At 42.9% G+C, this 16,776-nt stretch overlaps 2 protein-coding genes across 11 annotated transcripts in view; both read right to left on the reverse strand.

Moving 5' to 3' along the window:
• Window positions 1-9,034, reverse strand: part of LOC309362047 (uncharacterized protein) — a 52,078-nt gene extending 43,044 nt beyond the window's left edge. The window contains exons 1-2 of one of the 2 annotated variants that reach the window (XR_014164733.1): window positions 7,695-9,034; window positions 2,846-2,907 (exon numbers count right to left, since the gene is read on the reverse strand). Coding sequence is in view for 1 of the 2 variants with exons in the window: in XM_081897533.1 (XP_081753659.1) it covers window positions 7,707-7,886 (180 nt within the window). In the remaining variant the exon portion in view is untranslated. The remainder of the gene's footprint in view (window positions 1-2,845; window positions 2,908-7,694) is intronic. The other variant, XM_081897533.1, reaches the window with a different exon arrangement.
• ARHGEF9 (Cdc42 guanine nucleotide exchange factor 9) overlaps window positions 1-16,776 on the reverse strand; it is a 279,050-nt gene that overhangs the window by 116,764 nt on the left and 145,510 nt on the right. The window contains exons 1-2 of one of the 9 annotated variants that reach the window (XM_081897315.1): window positions 7,392-7,430; window positions 2,846-2,907 (exon numbers count right to left, since the gene is read on the reverse strand). The exons of 4 other annotated variants lie outside the window; for them this stretch is intronic. In XM_081897315.1, the coding sequence (XP_081753441.1) occupies window positions 2,846-2,875 (30 nt within the window). In that variant the 5' untranslated portion in view covers window positions 2,876-2,907; window positions 7,392-7,430. Of the gene's footprint in view, window positions 1-2,845; window positions 2,908-7,380; window positions 7,711-16,776 lie in introns of those variants that run through there. 4 more of the 9 variants (XM_081897314.1, XM_081897313.1, XM_081897316.1 and 1 more) reach the window with 4 other exon arrangements.

Consider the following 16,776-nt stretch of genomic DNA (forward strand, 5'->3'; position numbering starts at 1 on the left):
TGAGACGCTCCACCTTTTATGTTAATGAATATCTAAGTCTCTTGACTAGTCAACAACATTTCGTAAAAAACACACCCTGAATTCAAACACACTAATAATGTTCCAAAAATATCTGCTCAGTGGTGGAAGGTGCTCCCTGCACATATTTCATGTACATAAATTTCCTGGATCTTGGTGTGTGTGTTTTTTATCCTGGAAACACCACTTTAAAAAAGCAGGAGGGAAGGCTAAATTCGAGGTATCCTAGATGAGCCCGGATACCTAATTATCAGCCTGGTTTCTATGAGACTTCCAAACCAAACATGCTCAGACACATACAGAACAATCCAGCTCATGCTTTCTCAGAAGTAAATCCCATTGATTTCAAATAGGATTCATTCCCAAATAATGGTGCACAGATTTGCAGTGGAAAAAGGTCAGTTGAGCTGCATTAGTAGCAACCCATCTTACGAAAACAACTGTGATGCAAACAGTGCGTACAATCCAGCTGAAGCCTAAGTTACATGTAACTGCAGTTTGTCTGGATCTGTTCCCTCTTACTCTTCCCTTCCCCTTTTTATGCATTCTACTTCTGGCATCATACAGATTGGAATCTCCTTGAGGCAGAGACTCTAACTTTTTCATTATGTCACATTGTCAATCTCCACACTGTATGGTGACATTACAGCAGTATGCTATTATTAATGGTCATGGCCTGTATCCAGATACCTTGTATTCAGGGTAGACCCTTGGAAATCAATGGACTTGTCAGTCATGACCACCTTAATGCCATTGATTTCCAAGGGTCTATTCTGAGTTCTTAATCGGATACTGTGCTATATCTATATACCGGTGCAGTGGAAACAGACATTTTATCCTTCTGAACAACTGGAAACTGGCTAGCTTGAATGTAGTAAAGTGCTGATAATTATTGTATTTACCATGATATACTAGGCCTAGGCCCAACTGCACACTACAGGATAGAGATCTTACATGAAGGTGAGAGCAGGTGAATATGACCCCATATTTATCTAGAAGTGTATTCATGGCACCCCATTGTACAAAACCAAGGTAGTTACAGAAAAAGCTCTTAGATTCATTTTAGCAACTCCATTAATGCAAACTTTAAATTAATACACAACTCTTCTTTTTTTGCTTTTGTTTCCATCTCACAGCAGACAGTTGAACCATTCATTTTTTTAAAACATTTTTGAAGGCTACCCTTGAAAGAGAGCTATTCAGTCCAAAACAAGTCAGAAAACTTTTGAAATCTACTTGCAATTTTGCAAATAAAGATGAAACTCCAAGAAGTAAAACACATACAAATCACAAGTGCCAGATTTACTGTTAGCTGCCTTTAAAAACTTATATATAGAAGCTAGATCTCCTTGGGGCTCAGCTTAGCCAAAAACCCAGCCTTACAAATGAGAAACACTAATCCAGATTTTTGTCAAGTGCCTTAACCACGAATGCAACCTAAATCTCAGTACTTGTATTTAATATAGATCTAGCCTTCTTGCCTCCTGGGCTGCAATTCTGTGCATGCCTACCTAGGAGTAAGCCACATTGAGCATAGCTGGTCCTATTCCTGAGCCAACATGCAGTTACACTGCACTAATGATAAAGCTGCCTGCTCACCAATGTAACGCAAGTCATCAATGAAACGAGGGATTCTCTGTTGGCCTATTTGCTTGCCCTGTGAATGCTAGAGATAATGGTGCTCAATAAAGCAGAAGGCAGTATTATTTTTAGAAATGGGTTGGGGGAGATATACGTTGCAGTACAGCTAGCATGGGAGGATTTAAAAGCAATGGACTCAACATGGAAAAGGAGGAGGGCTAAGAGAAATCCCAGTTGTCTGCGGGTTCTCTAAAATGGAAGATAAAATGCTATTCCCTCCCGACCCCCCCTCTCTAAAAGGAAAGTCAGGTGTCACATGAAATCCGTCTACAGTGCATCGAATGAGACGCGCAAGCCCTCTTCTGGTTTCCTCAGTAGTCTTCCTTCTAAGAGCATCTATTTTTAGGCTGGAGCATATAAATCACTGCAGTTCACACTACGGCACACCATTTCCTTAGAAAGGAATTCTAAAAACACAGCATTATCTACCTCAGCTGATCCTGGCCACCAGCATATTTTAGGCATCTGCATTGGTTTTTAAATGCCATGTGTCATCTAACTGAAGGGTATTTCATCAGGCATTTCTCACAGCCAGCCCCCCACTCACCCTACCATAAGAATGTGAGGGCAACCTCCTCACCTCATGGAAGCATTGCTTTGGGTCATCTAACAAAATGAGGCATTGAAGAGGTAGCATAACCTTCCAGTTTTAACAGCTAAAAATAACCACCATAAAACCCATAATCTACTGAATACAACAGGCCATTAGATCAGTCATTCAGCAGAATTACAAGCTATGTTCCAGCAACTGGCAGTGTTTTTAAGTATGCTTTTAATACATCAGCTACATTCATATCCCGTTAATGGAGATGCACATTAATACGGTACCCAATTCAGCTCACAAAAAGAGACACACTGTAAATGCAACATATCGAATCAAAGCCTTTCCGGTGCTTTTTTGGTGTGTTTTTTTGCTCCATATAGAGGCATTGTTCACAATCCATTGCACACACAAGCGAAGTGCAAGCAGAAAGATGCACAAATACACCCATACATGCAGGCAGGCAGGCAGGCAGGCAGCATTCACCCAGAGAAATGAAGGAAAGGCATTTTCACTCAACTAGCATTCATTACATTTTTTTTTAATGGACAGGACAGCACAAGACGAGACAATGAACCATAAACTATGGGTTCTAATAATTTAAAATAAATTGGGGGGGGGGTGTTTAAAAAAAAGAAAACTTACATTGATTTTTGGCAATTTTCCTTCGGTCATTATACACAGCAGTTGGGCTGTGTACAGAATACCTGATCCAAAGAGAAATATAACCACATTATGAAAAGAGACAGGGACGAAGGAAGAGGAGGAATTAGGTTAGGCATGCAGCTGTTAACAAACGTTAGAAGAAAGCACCTCTCTGCCGGGTTCCCCACTGCCCCCTCCAGTCAGAAAGACTGGGATCCAGTAAAGCTTTCCTGCCACTGTCTGAACTGGGAAAGAAGGGGAAAGCTCCCTAGCTACCCTTGCCCTCCACTGAAGTGGGGAGATGGGCAGGGAAGAGAATAAATAAATAGCTATTCAGCCTCAAATGCTCATGCAAAAAAGGCCAAAACAGCGTCAGAAATATCCAGAGCTCGCCCATTCCCCCTCCCTCTTACTTGACATGTGAAATTCAGAATGAAGGGGGAGAGGGGATGGAGAAGGAGGGAGGGAGGGAAGGAGGGAGGGAGGAGCTGGAAATGAAATAAAGGAGAGTTTGAAGAGAAGAATAAATAAAAATAATTTATCCTATCAGCCTGGAAGGATTCAATGTACTAGCCACCAGGAAAGCCCAATGGGTCTGGCATCAGCAGCGGTGGCATGAGAGACTGCTTCCCGCCCCCCCAATCCAGAGCATCAGGAGGGAGGGAGGGAGGAGAGATGTGTCAATGCTTCTCTTATCTTGAAAGGATCCTGGAGCTTTAAGGTGGTGGATTACAGATCAGGAGGAAATATCTTTTTTATTTTTAAAAAGTACAGTGGTGCAGGAGTTGCTATGATACAGTCAATAGCTTTATTCTTGGATATTGTAGAAAATAATGCATCTGAGACTTTTATCTATAAAGTACATGTGGTCACAGCTGCTAGGATTTCTCTCTCGGATTTGTCTATGGGGAGGGGAAATGCCATAGTTGGAGGGTTCCTATACATCCAGGAGGGGAACTGTGCTCAAATTATGGGGTGGGGGAAAACATAAGGTGGAGGGGATTGATGAAATACACAAGCCTCACTCCTTGACTATTCTCAACTTTATCCAAATTTTGACACCCCTGGTATCACCTAAAGCTGTAGCTAAGGGAACCTATCATCACAAAAGATCAGAGAGGCGAGATCCCCCTCTGCCCCGTCTTGTGGTTTGAATACCAGATGGAGAGGGAGCAACTTTGCAAAATTTGAGGGCTTCTAATGCCATAAAGCAGGATAGCTCAAATTTGCATGACAGGTGGGTGACATATTGTGCAGCAGGTGTATGGAGCACCCATTTCTAGGACTACAAAGCATAACCGAACGCTGTTGCCTACAAAACTGACCTCTATTCTCGCTTATAAAAATAATGACAACTCAACATAGGGAACTTGTGGCTCTCCGGTAGTTGGGACTTCAGTTCCCATCAGCCCTAGCCAACATGCCCAATAATCAGGAATTATGGGAGCTGGAGTCCAACATTTGGAGGGCACCAGGTTCTCCACCCCTATTCAAAGCTGGGGAAATACTCACTCCCTCTTTAAGGCTTATTTTGCCCATCAAGCAAGCCAAGTTACCAAACCCAAAACGCAAAATTGTAGTTGCAGTTTTGTCCGGCACACACTAATGTGTGCGTAAGTCTCAGTGATCTCAGTGGGTCTTTCTTTTAAGTTATATACTATTTATGTATATAATCATATAACGCTACAGCAGGAAGGGACCCAACCAACACCCTGCAAACTGGGGTACAAGTAAGTATCATGGGTTGCTGGTTCTTGTTTTGTTTTTAGTACTATGTCTGCACAGCTAACCACAAAGTTCAGCTGCTCTCAGAGTTCTCTGCCAACTCCAGGGAAACACACTATCAGTAGGCAGAGTATTAACAATGGGGCTGTTTTCAAAATGTATCTTTAAAACATATGCAGCAAGCATTTACTAATAATTCTTCTGCAATCCTAGGCAGCTTTACCTGTGAATCAGTTCCATTAGACTCATTAAGTCTTTTACAGTAAACAATATTGAATTAATGCTTTTAACGTCTTAAATCCACCCCCAATTTTAACCCACTTCAAGTTTCCTATCTCCACCCCCCACCCTTAAACTCCAGGTGACATGACATAATGTCTGAATCCACTGTTCTTTATGTGTGGGGTGGGATGAGGTGGGGTGGGGGAGAGATCTGATTCTGAATTGCAGAATTCCAGACAAAATTTAGAATTCAGGCATCTGTTGCTCTGGCAAGGAGTATCAGCATCAGCAAAATAATATGCCTGTTGCTATAAACTAACAGGCACCCCCAAATTAAAGCATCTAAAGGTACTTCAAGTTTGATTAAATGCACCTCCAAAATAATGAATAAATAAAAAGCACCAGTGATGTAATCAAAATGAGTCATGAGAGCCATGCCAAAAGAAAACAGATCCTTTGCATACTAAGTGTTCACACATCCATATGCACACACATGCATAGAGCAAACTGCCAACATCTGGACATGGAGAAATCTGATTCATCCAGGTGGTGGAATTTGACAGTTGCCAAGTGCTGCCTGTAGTTATTTGTTTTGGCTAAACGGAACATCAGAGAAATAAGCAGCATTCTGAGATGCTAATAAAATCCATGTATCTTAATTCTTCCTCTTAGAACTCATTCCGCCCCCCCCCCTAGTTCCACCATTCAGTCTTCATGCCAGATGAATGAATGAATGAAAGATATTAACTTCATTATAACAATCTCCTGTTTCCTGGAAAGAGGCATTAGATAAGAAAAGAGAACCCTGCTAAATGCTGCTGTGTTAAGGGGACACCAACTTGTGTGTCTAAATACTCAGGGAGGGAAATATTCCAAGCCAAATTGTCTCACTGAATATTTATTTTATTTTTAAAGACCACCCACCCAAACTTGAATGCAATAACACCTGTTCCTTCTCTTAAAGCTACAAGTAAGAGAGAAGGGAAGAAATCAGGAAAGCTGGAAATCCAAGCAATAGGTTATGAATAAAAAGCGATATCACAATATATTTCTATATTAACACTTGTTGTGAATGTCAGTGAATTTTCTATTCCTAAATTTGCCAAATCAACCATAGGTAACAAGAATCACTCAGTGTTCCCACCCAATATTTTTTCTCTTTTTCTCTGTGATTTTATCAACTTGGTCATGTTTTAGTTATTTTCAAACACCAGCACTTCTACCTTTGTAAAATTATGTGCTGGTGTTTTAATTCATTTCAGACACCAGCACTTACACACACACACACACACACGGCAATGGATGGACATGATGTAAGCAAATAGAACAAGATAAAATTGCCTGTGCCGTTTCTTCCTGCAAATAAATAAATAAAGAGCAGGGAAGACTGCAATCAACCATACCCTTTCTATATATATCACAGCTTCAGGAGACATATGACACAAAGGTACATTTTGTACCACTTTGACTTTGTTTCATCATACCTGCATCCCTCATTACCCCCCCCCCCGCCATGCAAAGCTATCTCTCATGGAACAATTTCATTTTCTTTTTAGGAAGACACCTCTTTGCCAGAGTCTCATAAAACATAATTTAGCACTTCATTCTCAAGGAAATCAATGTGAATTAAGTCACCCTAAGCGACCCATATTTGAATCTTGTTATCTAAGTGGTGCATAAAGCTTTTTCTTTTCCTCTCCCCTCCCTACCCCCACTCCCCCATCACCTTGACAGACCAAGTCACTGTGAAAACATGGCTTCAAAAAGAAAAAAGGGGGGGAAGCATGCTTTAAAAGGAAACAAAACACCTCTTCTATTTGCTTCGCCAGTCTGCAAAGATGGGAAGCACACTAATAGCCGAAGCCCAGCTGGTTGTGCTTCTAGTGGGCTGAATGGAGCAGCTGTGAATAAGCAGTGTAAAAGCAGATCTGAAAGGGTTGAAATGAGGGCCAGAAGGTCTGAGGATTCAAATCACACTTCCAAGGCAACCAAATAAAATAAACCTCTCCCCCACACACTCTTATTTCCCAATAGCTGACTAAAGCTTTCAATGACATTCCTTTCCTCTCAAACCTCTTAAATATATATCAGGAAAATGCAAAGCTGAGTGGGCACTCTCTCCAGCCCTGCAATCTCCTTTGCAAAGGCATTTGATTCCCACTTACTTGGCACAAAGCAAGCCTTATTTTGGTATTAAGCCAAAGCATTCCAATGCCCTTTTTCCGCTTTAAGAAGTAATAATAAATGTACATGCACACACTATGTAAAAACTAGCAGTGCATCCCTTGCTCATTATTATGATGCAAACCCACATTTCACTTTGAAATATTTATCTCCCACTGATCGTTTGCAAACAACAAGAAATATAAGCAGGAATTAATTCAGTATAGACAGAGATATGGAGCTATAGCAGTACTCTGTGTCTACCTAGATAGGTAGGCACAGAGACATTGCCTTAGTGTGTGTGTGTATATATATCTGTATATCTATAGCCATCAATATAGAATTAACTGGGCATTAAGCAGATACACTTACAGGCATACTTAATAGACAAGACATGACAAAAGATTTAGGGAGAGATAATATACCAACGTCATACAGATCACAGCGAGGCCATGTTGATTCTCAAAGCTGCTCTCCCCCCTCAGTAAGGAAATTCCTTTCTCTCTCTCTCTTTTATGTGTGTGTAATCTCTCCCTTTCTCTCTGGATGGATTTTGTTTGTTAATTTGGAAACTTGGGATTTTTGTTTTGTTTTGTTTTGAGTTTTGCTAGTGGTATGCTGCCGCCGCCTCCTTCGCTGCCACCATCACCAACTCAGGAGCAAAAAATAAAAGGAAAAAGGGGGGGAGAAAGGGGGGGGAGAGAGAGAGAGATCAAAAAAGGAAGGAAAAAAAACACACTCCAGAGTCCATTCAACGGGTGCCCAAGAAGAACATGAGGACGACATTGACCAGCAGGAGCACCACGATGACAGCGAACACCACCACCGTCTGAACATCCAAGGTCATGGTGCAGTGCAGAACACTGTAGTGCTCCAGATGTGGAGCTTGGAGGCTTGGAGCTGTCAACCTCTGCTCTGTGAGACTGTCCATACATCCACCATGCTATAGGATAGGAGGAGGCAAGGGAAAGGCACCGCTTCTCTAGCTCTCTGGCTCCCTCTTTTATCCGCTGGCTCTCTCCGCTTGCGGTTTTTTTAGGGTGGCTGGTTTGGAGGATGATGTGGTGGTGATGGTAGAGGCTCTGTTGGGTCTGCCTGCTTGTGTGTGTGTTTGTGTGGAGGGGAGGGGGAGAGCGTGCACGCGCCTGTTGCTTTGTATATTCCTCTCTCTCTCTCTCTCTCTCTCAGCCCCTGCTGGAACCTGCGATGCAAAACAGCAGCAGTATCGCCAACTAGTTGAGCGCTGGAGAAGATGCACAAGGAAGGGAGCAGGAAGGGAAGGTGCCACAGAAGAGGGAGGGGAGTCTCCTCAATGCTTTCTTTCTTTTTTTCTTTCTTCGCTTGAGATTGCAGGATGCTGTTGCTGCTGCTGCCGCCGACTCCTGCAAAGGTCCTTCTCCCCCAGGAGCTTGCGTGTGTGTGTGGCTTCGGCTCTTGGGTAGGGTGGGGGAGCTGCCCGCTCAGTTCGCCAAGGCAGCGCCGAGCAGCAGAAGCCTAGCCGCGCTGGAGGGCTCTTCAAGCCGCCGCCGCCGCCGCCACTCCTGCTGCTGCTGCCGCATCTCTCGTCGCGAGGCGGACCCCCTTCGCATACGAATCAATTGCCAGGAGCCAGGCGGGCGGGCGGAGGAGAGGCGGCGCTGTCACTCAGTGGCAAGGAAGAGAAGGAAAGGGTAAAAGGAGGAGGAGGAAAAACTGGAGAGGAGCAAAAGCTCCAAGCACGGAAAAGCAAAATCCAATTTCCTTCTCCTTCCTTGTTCCTGCAGAAGTTCCTTCTTCTTCCCTTTCTTCTTCCTCCTTCCTATTTCTCCTTTCACCCCCCCTTTCCCCCTTTCTTTCTTTCTTTCTTCAGACTTCCCTTCCCCCTTCCTTCCATTCCTTCCTCTTCCTTCCTTCCTTCCTTCTCCCTTTCCCCGCCCCACATTTCCTCCTTCCTTCCGCTCTTTCTTTTCCTCCTGACCTCCCTTTGTTCCGCAAGGGAAGGAGGCGGCAGTGACTTAGGAGCAAAAGAAGAAAAAGGTATTGGATGCTATATCTGGCGGGGTATGTCCATCTGGTCCAACATCAAAATTCCAGCGGGGCCGGAGGTGGGGAAGACAACCAGGTGCCTCCGGATTCCGGAAACCTCACATGCAACAGTGTGCTCCCATTACTATTCCCACATCCCAGCGGCTTGTGTTCAGAGATAGGCATCCTCTGAATACAGAAGTACCACTTAGCTATCCTGGCTACCAGTAGTCACTGACAGGATGTCCCTCTATGAAACAGCTTATTCTTTTTAAAGACTTGCACCATCATCATCATCATCATCATGATCATTCAGTTTTGGGTGCTCCACTTTCAACTTTCAGCTTAGCCAGCCAGGCCCTATCCCAGCATACTCCATTCAATTATGTTGAAAAAGTGGTATTACATGTCCAGGCCTTCCGCTTCCTCCCAACGCCCACCCCAGCATAATGGCAGCTGCATTTTGCACCAGTTTCCAAGTCACTTCTCGAAGTAGCCCCATGTAAAGTGCATTTATCCAAAACTCTGGTCTTAACACAACCACAAAGGTGCCACAAGAAATACAGGCATTCACTATTCAGAGGCTCCTGGGAAGCATTTGCCCACTGAGACCCTCCACTGCATCTTTGCATGAGACATTGCTGAGGGTTCCCCTCCCTTCTTACAGCCTTAGTCAGGGGTAGGTAATTCTGCCTGGTGAATTGCTATTATGGCTCAATCACAACTTCACAGCAATCTTAATTGTTGAATATTTCTATCAATTTCTGCCTGCATTAAAACATTTGTGGTCGTTATTAGGTTCATCTATTTGGCAATTAATTGGAACAATTAAATATAATGGTAATTTGTTTTGCTTTTGATGCTTTTAAAGGCAAATGCTTCATGACATTGTATTGATATATTGTTAACCGCCTTGGAACCCACTCAGTGAAAGAAAGATGGAGTAGATGTGTTGAAATTACTAACTGAAAGGATGCATTTTGGGAATGAAAGAGTGTTGAAGAGGAATCCGGGAGTGGGGTGAGGGTGGGAAGAGGCACTTTTGGAAAATCAAAACAGCCAAAAGGAAAAATATGAAAACTATGCTGCCACAAATGGAACCCCAATTATACCACCATTCTAAATTGCCTGGGGAGCCTCCAAAATCTTGCCTCAGTTCAAAGCGGTTGTGTTAACAAGCACAGCAGAGTGCAAATGCACCAGCAGGAGTGCTGGATTGGCACTGATGCCACGTTTGCACCATACCAACCTTGTTGCCACAGTGTCCCTCCCTCTCTCTATCCCAATATACTGCAGCAACTCAATTGGACTGAAGTCAAGTGAGAAGCACAGCCTCACCATGTCGTTTGCTGCCATTTAAAGCCCTGATTTAGGACCAAGTTAACTTAGGGGACATCTGCACCCATACTAACCTACCCATCCCTTAAAATCTATGTTGGAGGCTCAACAGTAAAAATCATTTGGCTGGTAAGCACAAGGAGCAGTGCCTTTTCTGCAATGGCCCCTCACAGACATCTTTTGAATGAGTTCTAAAGACTGGCCCTTGGGGATTAAATGTGAGGCTGGCAGTTGATTTAGAACAGTTGGGCCATGTGTCCAACACTAGTTTTAGTGTATTTCATTATGTTTATTTACCCGCTTGTAATCAAGTTGAGCAGTTTTATTCCTACATTTTAATTACAGTGGTACCTCAGGTTAAGTACTTAATTTGTTCCGGAGGTCCGTACTTAACCTGAAACTGTTCTTAACCTGAAGCACCACTTTAGCTAAGGGGCCTCCTGCTGCTGCTGTGCCACCAGAGCCCGATTTCTGTTCTTATCCTGAGCAAAGTTCTTAACCTGAAGCACTATTTCTGGGTTAGAGGAGTCTGTAACCTGAAGTGTATGTAACCTGAAGCGTATGTAACCTGAGGTACATACCTGAGGTATTGCTATTGATGCATTTTAGTGATACTGTAGTGAAATGATTGTTCTAAAAAGGCAACCTATAAACCTTTTAAAGTGATCAATCAAAAAATGCAAGACCTCCCTACTTAAGAAAGTCTCCTTCCAACTCATGGAGGGCAGTGAGAACAGTAACAGGGGATGGGTAGGGTGAGGGGTTTCTAGTTCAGTAGTACTTGCTGATCCACCTAATGCATATAGTTTTACTTGCAAACCAAATGCCGCTGCTGCACCAACCCCAGCCAGCCACCTGCCACCTGCCTGCCTTCTTACTAGGTTGGAATAGAACTGGATGACAGCTCCTTTCTCCTTGGCCTCAGTTTTGTCCTTTGTGGAATTCAGCAGGGGTAAGAATTGGGGGAAAACTGGAATGATTTAGCTCCACCTGTCATTGGCTCTGGCTCCACCTACAGTTGATCTTCCTACCTTCCACTCTGCAAGTCCCAATGGGCACCAGCCATCACTGTAGAAGGAGCTTCTGGCATAGAAGAGCTTCATTGTTTCAGTTTCAAATGGTGCAGCCCAGATGCCAGTTGACTGCTTTTGAAAGACCCAGTCCTGAAGTATTTGCTGGACTAATGCAAACATGCTTCTCACTGATATACTGGGCTCACGCTCAACCCATGCATTCTGCACAGCACCATGCTGTTATGTAGGCAGTAAGCAATGGACATTGAATCTGTTTGCATCCAGACATCATCACAGCATAGGTGAGACTATTTAGCATTAGAAGTGGCATCAGCCCTTGATTCTCTCACGCCATGCTTAAGAAGGAAGGGTTGGCTCCACAGCCGTGGTGTGCATGGCTGCAGTCCTATACACTCTTACCTGGGAGTAAGTTTAAGTCAATGGGACTTACCAACAAGTGGTTATGCTTGGGATTCTGCTGCTAAATGGCTGGACTATTGCAGTTTTAGGAATCAGGAATTTATATTTTTAAAAGCTCTTTTCTTTTTATCTTTCTCCCCTCAAATAATGCCAGAAACAACATTTATTGCTTGATTTTTAAATGAAAGAAAGAAGTAAAATAAATTTATGGAGAAATTTTAATTAGCAGGGCATAATAAATGTACTGCCCCACTATAAATTTTGTTTGATTCATTTTCTAACATTTGCATCCCTCTTCTCTTCAATCGCACAACCCAAGGAGGCATGTGTATGGTTCTCAGAAGGTCTCCCATCCCAGACTGGCTTCTTTTCAGCAAGGGTAATAGGCCTTCAAACCATACAAAGGAATGGCTGTTAATGGACAACATGGTTTACCTTTGCTTTGTGCATGATACTTGAGAAAATTTGACTGCAGTTTAGGAAGCATGTATCTTGCAGCCCATTTCTTTTCCCTGTCTTTCACAATCCAGGCACCCATAATATTTTGGCCTCCTATAAGCCATGACTGCATCTCCTCTAACATTTCTCCAGTGAAAATAGGGAGATCCTAAGGAAAAGTGGGACATTTTGGGATCAAATCAGAAATTGGGATGACTTCTGTAAATCAGGGACTGTCCCTGGAAAATAGGGACACTTGGAGGGTCTGAGATTGCCACTGCCATGATCCAGGTTCATTTGTTCTCCCTCAACAGCCCCTGTACTAAACCTTTCTCCTGGTGAGTCTCTGATGCTGCCCCAAATGGCCTCTTTCCGTGCCCTCCATGCCCATCATCAGAGTGAAATGCAAAAGTATAGAGGTGACTGAAGAGGTCCTTGATTCACAATAGCTGCTAATCAGCTTAAGCCTCATGGAACATATTTTGTATTCACAGCACAATGGCATTAAAAGCCTTGCTAGAAGATGGAGGCAGTGTGTGGGCAGAATTGATGCCATTTCATTCATCCTGATCCAGAATAGCAGGAGAAAATGGAATGAAAAGGGGTGAAGGTGTGTGTGGTGGGGAGGGGAGGATTAGAAGGATCCAAGAAGGCTGTCGAAGGAAGAAGTACCTTCAGGAAGCTCTTGAAAAAAAGAGATGAAGCAATTCTGAAAGAGCATATTGAGACTCCTGCTCTATCAAATGACTCCAGCTCCCCCCCCCCCAACTTCTCACCCGCTAGCTTTTGAAAAGGCATTTATTTATTTCCATTTATGAATTATGAAACTTCTGAAATGATTCAACAATAATATTCCTGGAATTCAATGGCCCAAGGGCGGTCAAATGCTTCTGGGAAGACTTCAAGCAGGGCTTATAGACAACCTCAACCCCGTGTCCTGTAAAGTATACTGCTTCTGAACATGGATAGTCCATTATTAACTTTTGAGATGAATGGTGTGCAATATTTATTTAACAATAATTGTTCCCACACTTCCTCCATGGAGCACAGATCAGCAGTGTGCATTGGTAAAGGCTATAGTGGGAAACATTGTGCAATACAGTGGTGCAGCCTAAGACCAAACACTAGAATTGCCCTTCCCCTGGAAAAAGGAAGGAAGGAAGGAAAGAAGGAAGGAAGGAAGGAAGACAGGCAAAAGAGTATCTGGGAATTCAGTCTACTGGTTTGTCTTTAAGATAAAAATCCATGGTAACAACGAAAGTTACCCCCACAGTTGCCATTATCTTCAAGAGGCACCATGGGGGGCTGTTCTTCCAGGGTTAATACCACCTGTTTACGGGGTGGGTTTTTTTGTTAAGGACCATGGCTTAAAACTCCCTTTGCAATGTGGCTCTAAATAAAACTGGGCATCCTTACACCTGGTATTTAAAGAGAGTCAAACTTGGGTGTGTTTTCTAGTACCATTAGCTGCTAGTGGCCAGTTGAATCATAGGAAACTGTCTTACAAAGAGTCGGACCATTGGTCCACCTAGCTCAGTATCGCTTACTGGCTGACAGTGGTTTCTTGGGGATTTCAGACAGGGTCTTTCCCAGCCCTGGGAGCTTTGAAATTGCATGGAGAATAGATGCTGTGCCACTGAGCTACGGACTCTTCCCCAAGAAAGGTCTTGCATTGATAAGTTTATTGAATGGTGGTGTTTGTGTGTTTGTTTTCAATATGTAGCCTGCATTGGGATCACTCAGCAATGAAATACAGGATAGAAATTAAATAACAATGACAACAGCAATTCATCATTCAAAAATTGCATCTCTTGCTCTGTTATTTGGAGGCAACTGGACACCCTCAGAATCTGTTGTCCCATACAGTGAGCCACCAGGTCTGCAAGTCCTGGACATTATTGGGCTGTGATGTGATCTTGGGCTGCACCCATCCAGTCTGCCCATTGACTCCTCATCACCTGGTGGACCACCCTGACTTGAGGCTACCTCTCCTTCCACAAGTGGGCAATGAAACATTTGAACTGGTAGTCCTCCTAAAGATTTGTAGTTGAATGTCTCTACCTTATCCTGTTCTGCACCCCAAATAGCATTTTATTTAAAATGTATGCATCTAAAAATTAGCACTCCGTGAAATGTATATTAATTGGTATTTTTTAATTTATATTTTATCTCAACAATTATAACTCAAGGAATGATCTAGCTGCTGCAACCCTCCTCTCCTCATATCTAAATGATGATGATTATTTTCTGCCTCAAGATGGTAATCAAGAGCCAAAAGAAAAATGGCGCACTGGAAACTATATGGTTAGTTAGATTTTTAAACAAAAAGCAGAACTAAAACCTCGCAGAAGAAGTGGCAAGAAAGAGGGAAATTTTCAATCAGCTGGCCTTGTAGGAGGAAATGGTTTAACGAAGCTGTTCACTGCACAAATACACCCTCTTGTCACAACAAGGGGTCAAGAACATCCTTGTTCAAGAGGCACCTACTTCAGTTGACTCTTCATGATCAAGGATAGGAAAATAATGCTGCGGCCTTCATCAAAAACTTGTGAACCACAAAGTCCCTGTATGTCTCATACAAACTTTTCAGACAAACACCCCTTAGCACATCGTCTATTTGTTTCTCATTTTGGCCACCTGAATTAAACCCACTCCTCCAGTTACTTTTAGAGGTCAATTGGAAGACACAATGGAATGTCAAACACTTTCTGGAGGCGTGAAAAAATAATAACTTGCATCCCTTGGGCAGCCTTCCCATCATACTAGGAATTGTAGTCCAATGCACCCAGAGGGCACCAGGTTTGTTTGTTTATTGTATTTATATCCCACCATTTTCTCCAAGGAACTCAAAGTCCTTCCCCTATTTAATCCCTACAACAACCCTTCCTGTGAGGTAGCTTAGGCTGAGAGGCAGAATCTGGCCAAAGGCCCCCCAGTAACTTTCATGGCTGGGTGGGGATTTGAACTCTTGTCTTCTAGTGTGATACTTCAACCACGGCACCATAATGTAGAGGTATGTTGTCCTAGGGCAGGTGTGGGGTTCCTTTGGTCCTCCAGATGTTGAGCTATAACGCCCATTAGTCCTGGCTATTGGCCTTGCTTAGCTATGGCTGATGGGAGTTGTAGATTAGCAACATATGAAGAGCCAATTTGTCCTAGGGCAACAAACTGAAGAAACCAAACATTATGGCCATATCTTCCATCTAAAAGATGTGGGGAAAGATTATAGCCTGGTTTATACCACATGGAGGTGGTAGTCTTATGGTGAAAGAATGGGACAATACCACTTCCATTCTTGAATTCTCCCTTGCATTAAAAATGAATAGCACACCAAGAACAACATGGGCTTAGACATTTCTCCTTGGTGTGACAACCTTCCACTTACAGGGAGGTTGTTGCACCAAGGAGCATTCAAAAGCATCGTCTCCTGCCTGAGCCCAGAAGTGGAACAACCACTCTTAACCACCTTAGGATTCTACCTAGGTTCCTCATTCTACTGCATGTATAGACCAAGTCTTAAAGATTCACGTTCTGTGTCTGTGCTACAAGTTGACGGCTGTCTTACAAACAATGAACTTAACTAAGGGACACTGATTGGCTCAAAACTTCAAGGCTGTGTTGAAATTTGAACCCATGACATGGAAGTACAAGGTTCACATGGTTTGTTAGATCTTGCTGCCTCCATGTTAATACAGTGGTTATTGTTCCCTCTTTATTGGTTCGACTATCACAGGCAGATCATTTGGTATGATATTCTTGCATTTTAAAATTTTATTTATATTAATTAATTAATCTGTATGCTGCTTAATGGCAAAATAGGCTTCCTTACCAACTTAAGAGGGTAAGAAGGGGCATTAAGGACATGTAAAGCTCCTCTGTGGCTGTTATATGTTAATGTTAAACATTCCCTGTTGAAAATTAATGGTCTGAAGCTCCTTTAAATGGTAAACTTGTTACTTAATAATTATCTCAATACTTCACTTCAGGGCCCCCGCCACGAATCTATGCAATTTCAAGTATATTCCAGCACAAAATGGTTCAAGTTGATTCAATAATCAATAATATTCAAGTGATTTCTTGCACAATCCCATTCCTGTCTCTAAATGTTTAGAATAGGTTTCAGTCTGTCTAGAGATAAGGGCCCAGAGTTCAGTGATAAGCTATAAGCTTTGCATGCAGAAGATTCCATAATCCATTTCTGGCATCTTCCACAAAAAAAGTTCAGATAGCAAGAGATGCGAAAGATCCTGGAGAGCAGTTGCCAGAAAGGTGAATGGTCTTGTCTGGAACAATACAGCTTCCTAATGTATGCTATTTTTTAATCTGATATATACTATATCAGCGGTGGGCAGAAGGTAGATTGAGTTACTTGCAGATCTCTAGCAGATTTCCAGTAAGGTCTCTGATTCACATTTGTTTAGCAACAGCCAACATTTTATTTCCTAAATTTGAAAAAGAAAAGAACCTGCCATAATCAAGTAAGGTGGAGGGAATCAGGAATGGGATTTTGGGGTCCCCCATGAATTTAATTTATGTACTAGGGGAGTATAAATCTTTGGCATCCTGGGTTGTGCCAATGCTGGTCCTATTGAGAGTAATGGACATGAC

The sequence above is a fragment of the Podarcis melisellensis genome (genome assembly GCF_964234715.1).
Source record: "Podarcis melisellensis genome assembly, chromosome: Z".
In the NCBI taxonomy this organism is placed as follows: Eukaryota; Metazoa; Chordata; class Lepidosauria; order Squamata; family Lacertidae; genus Podarcis; species Podarcis melisellensis.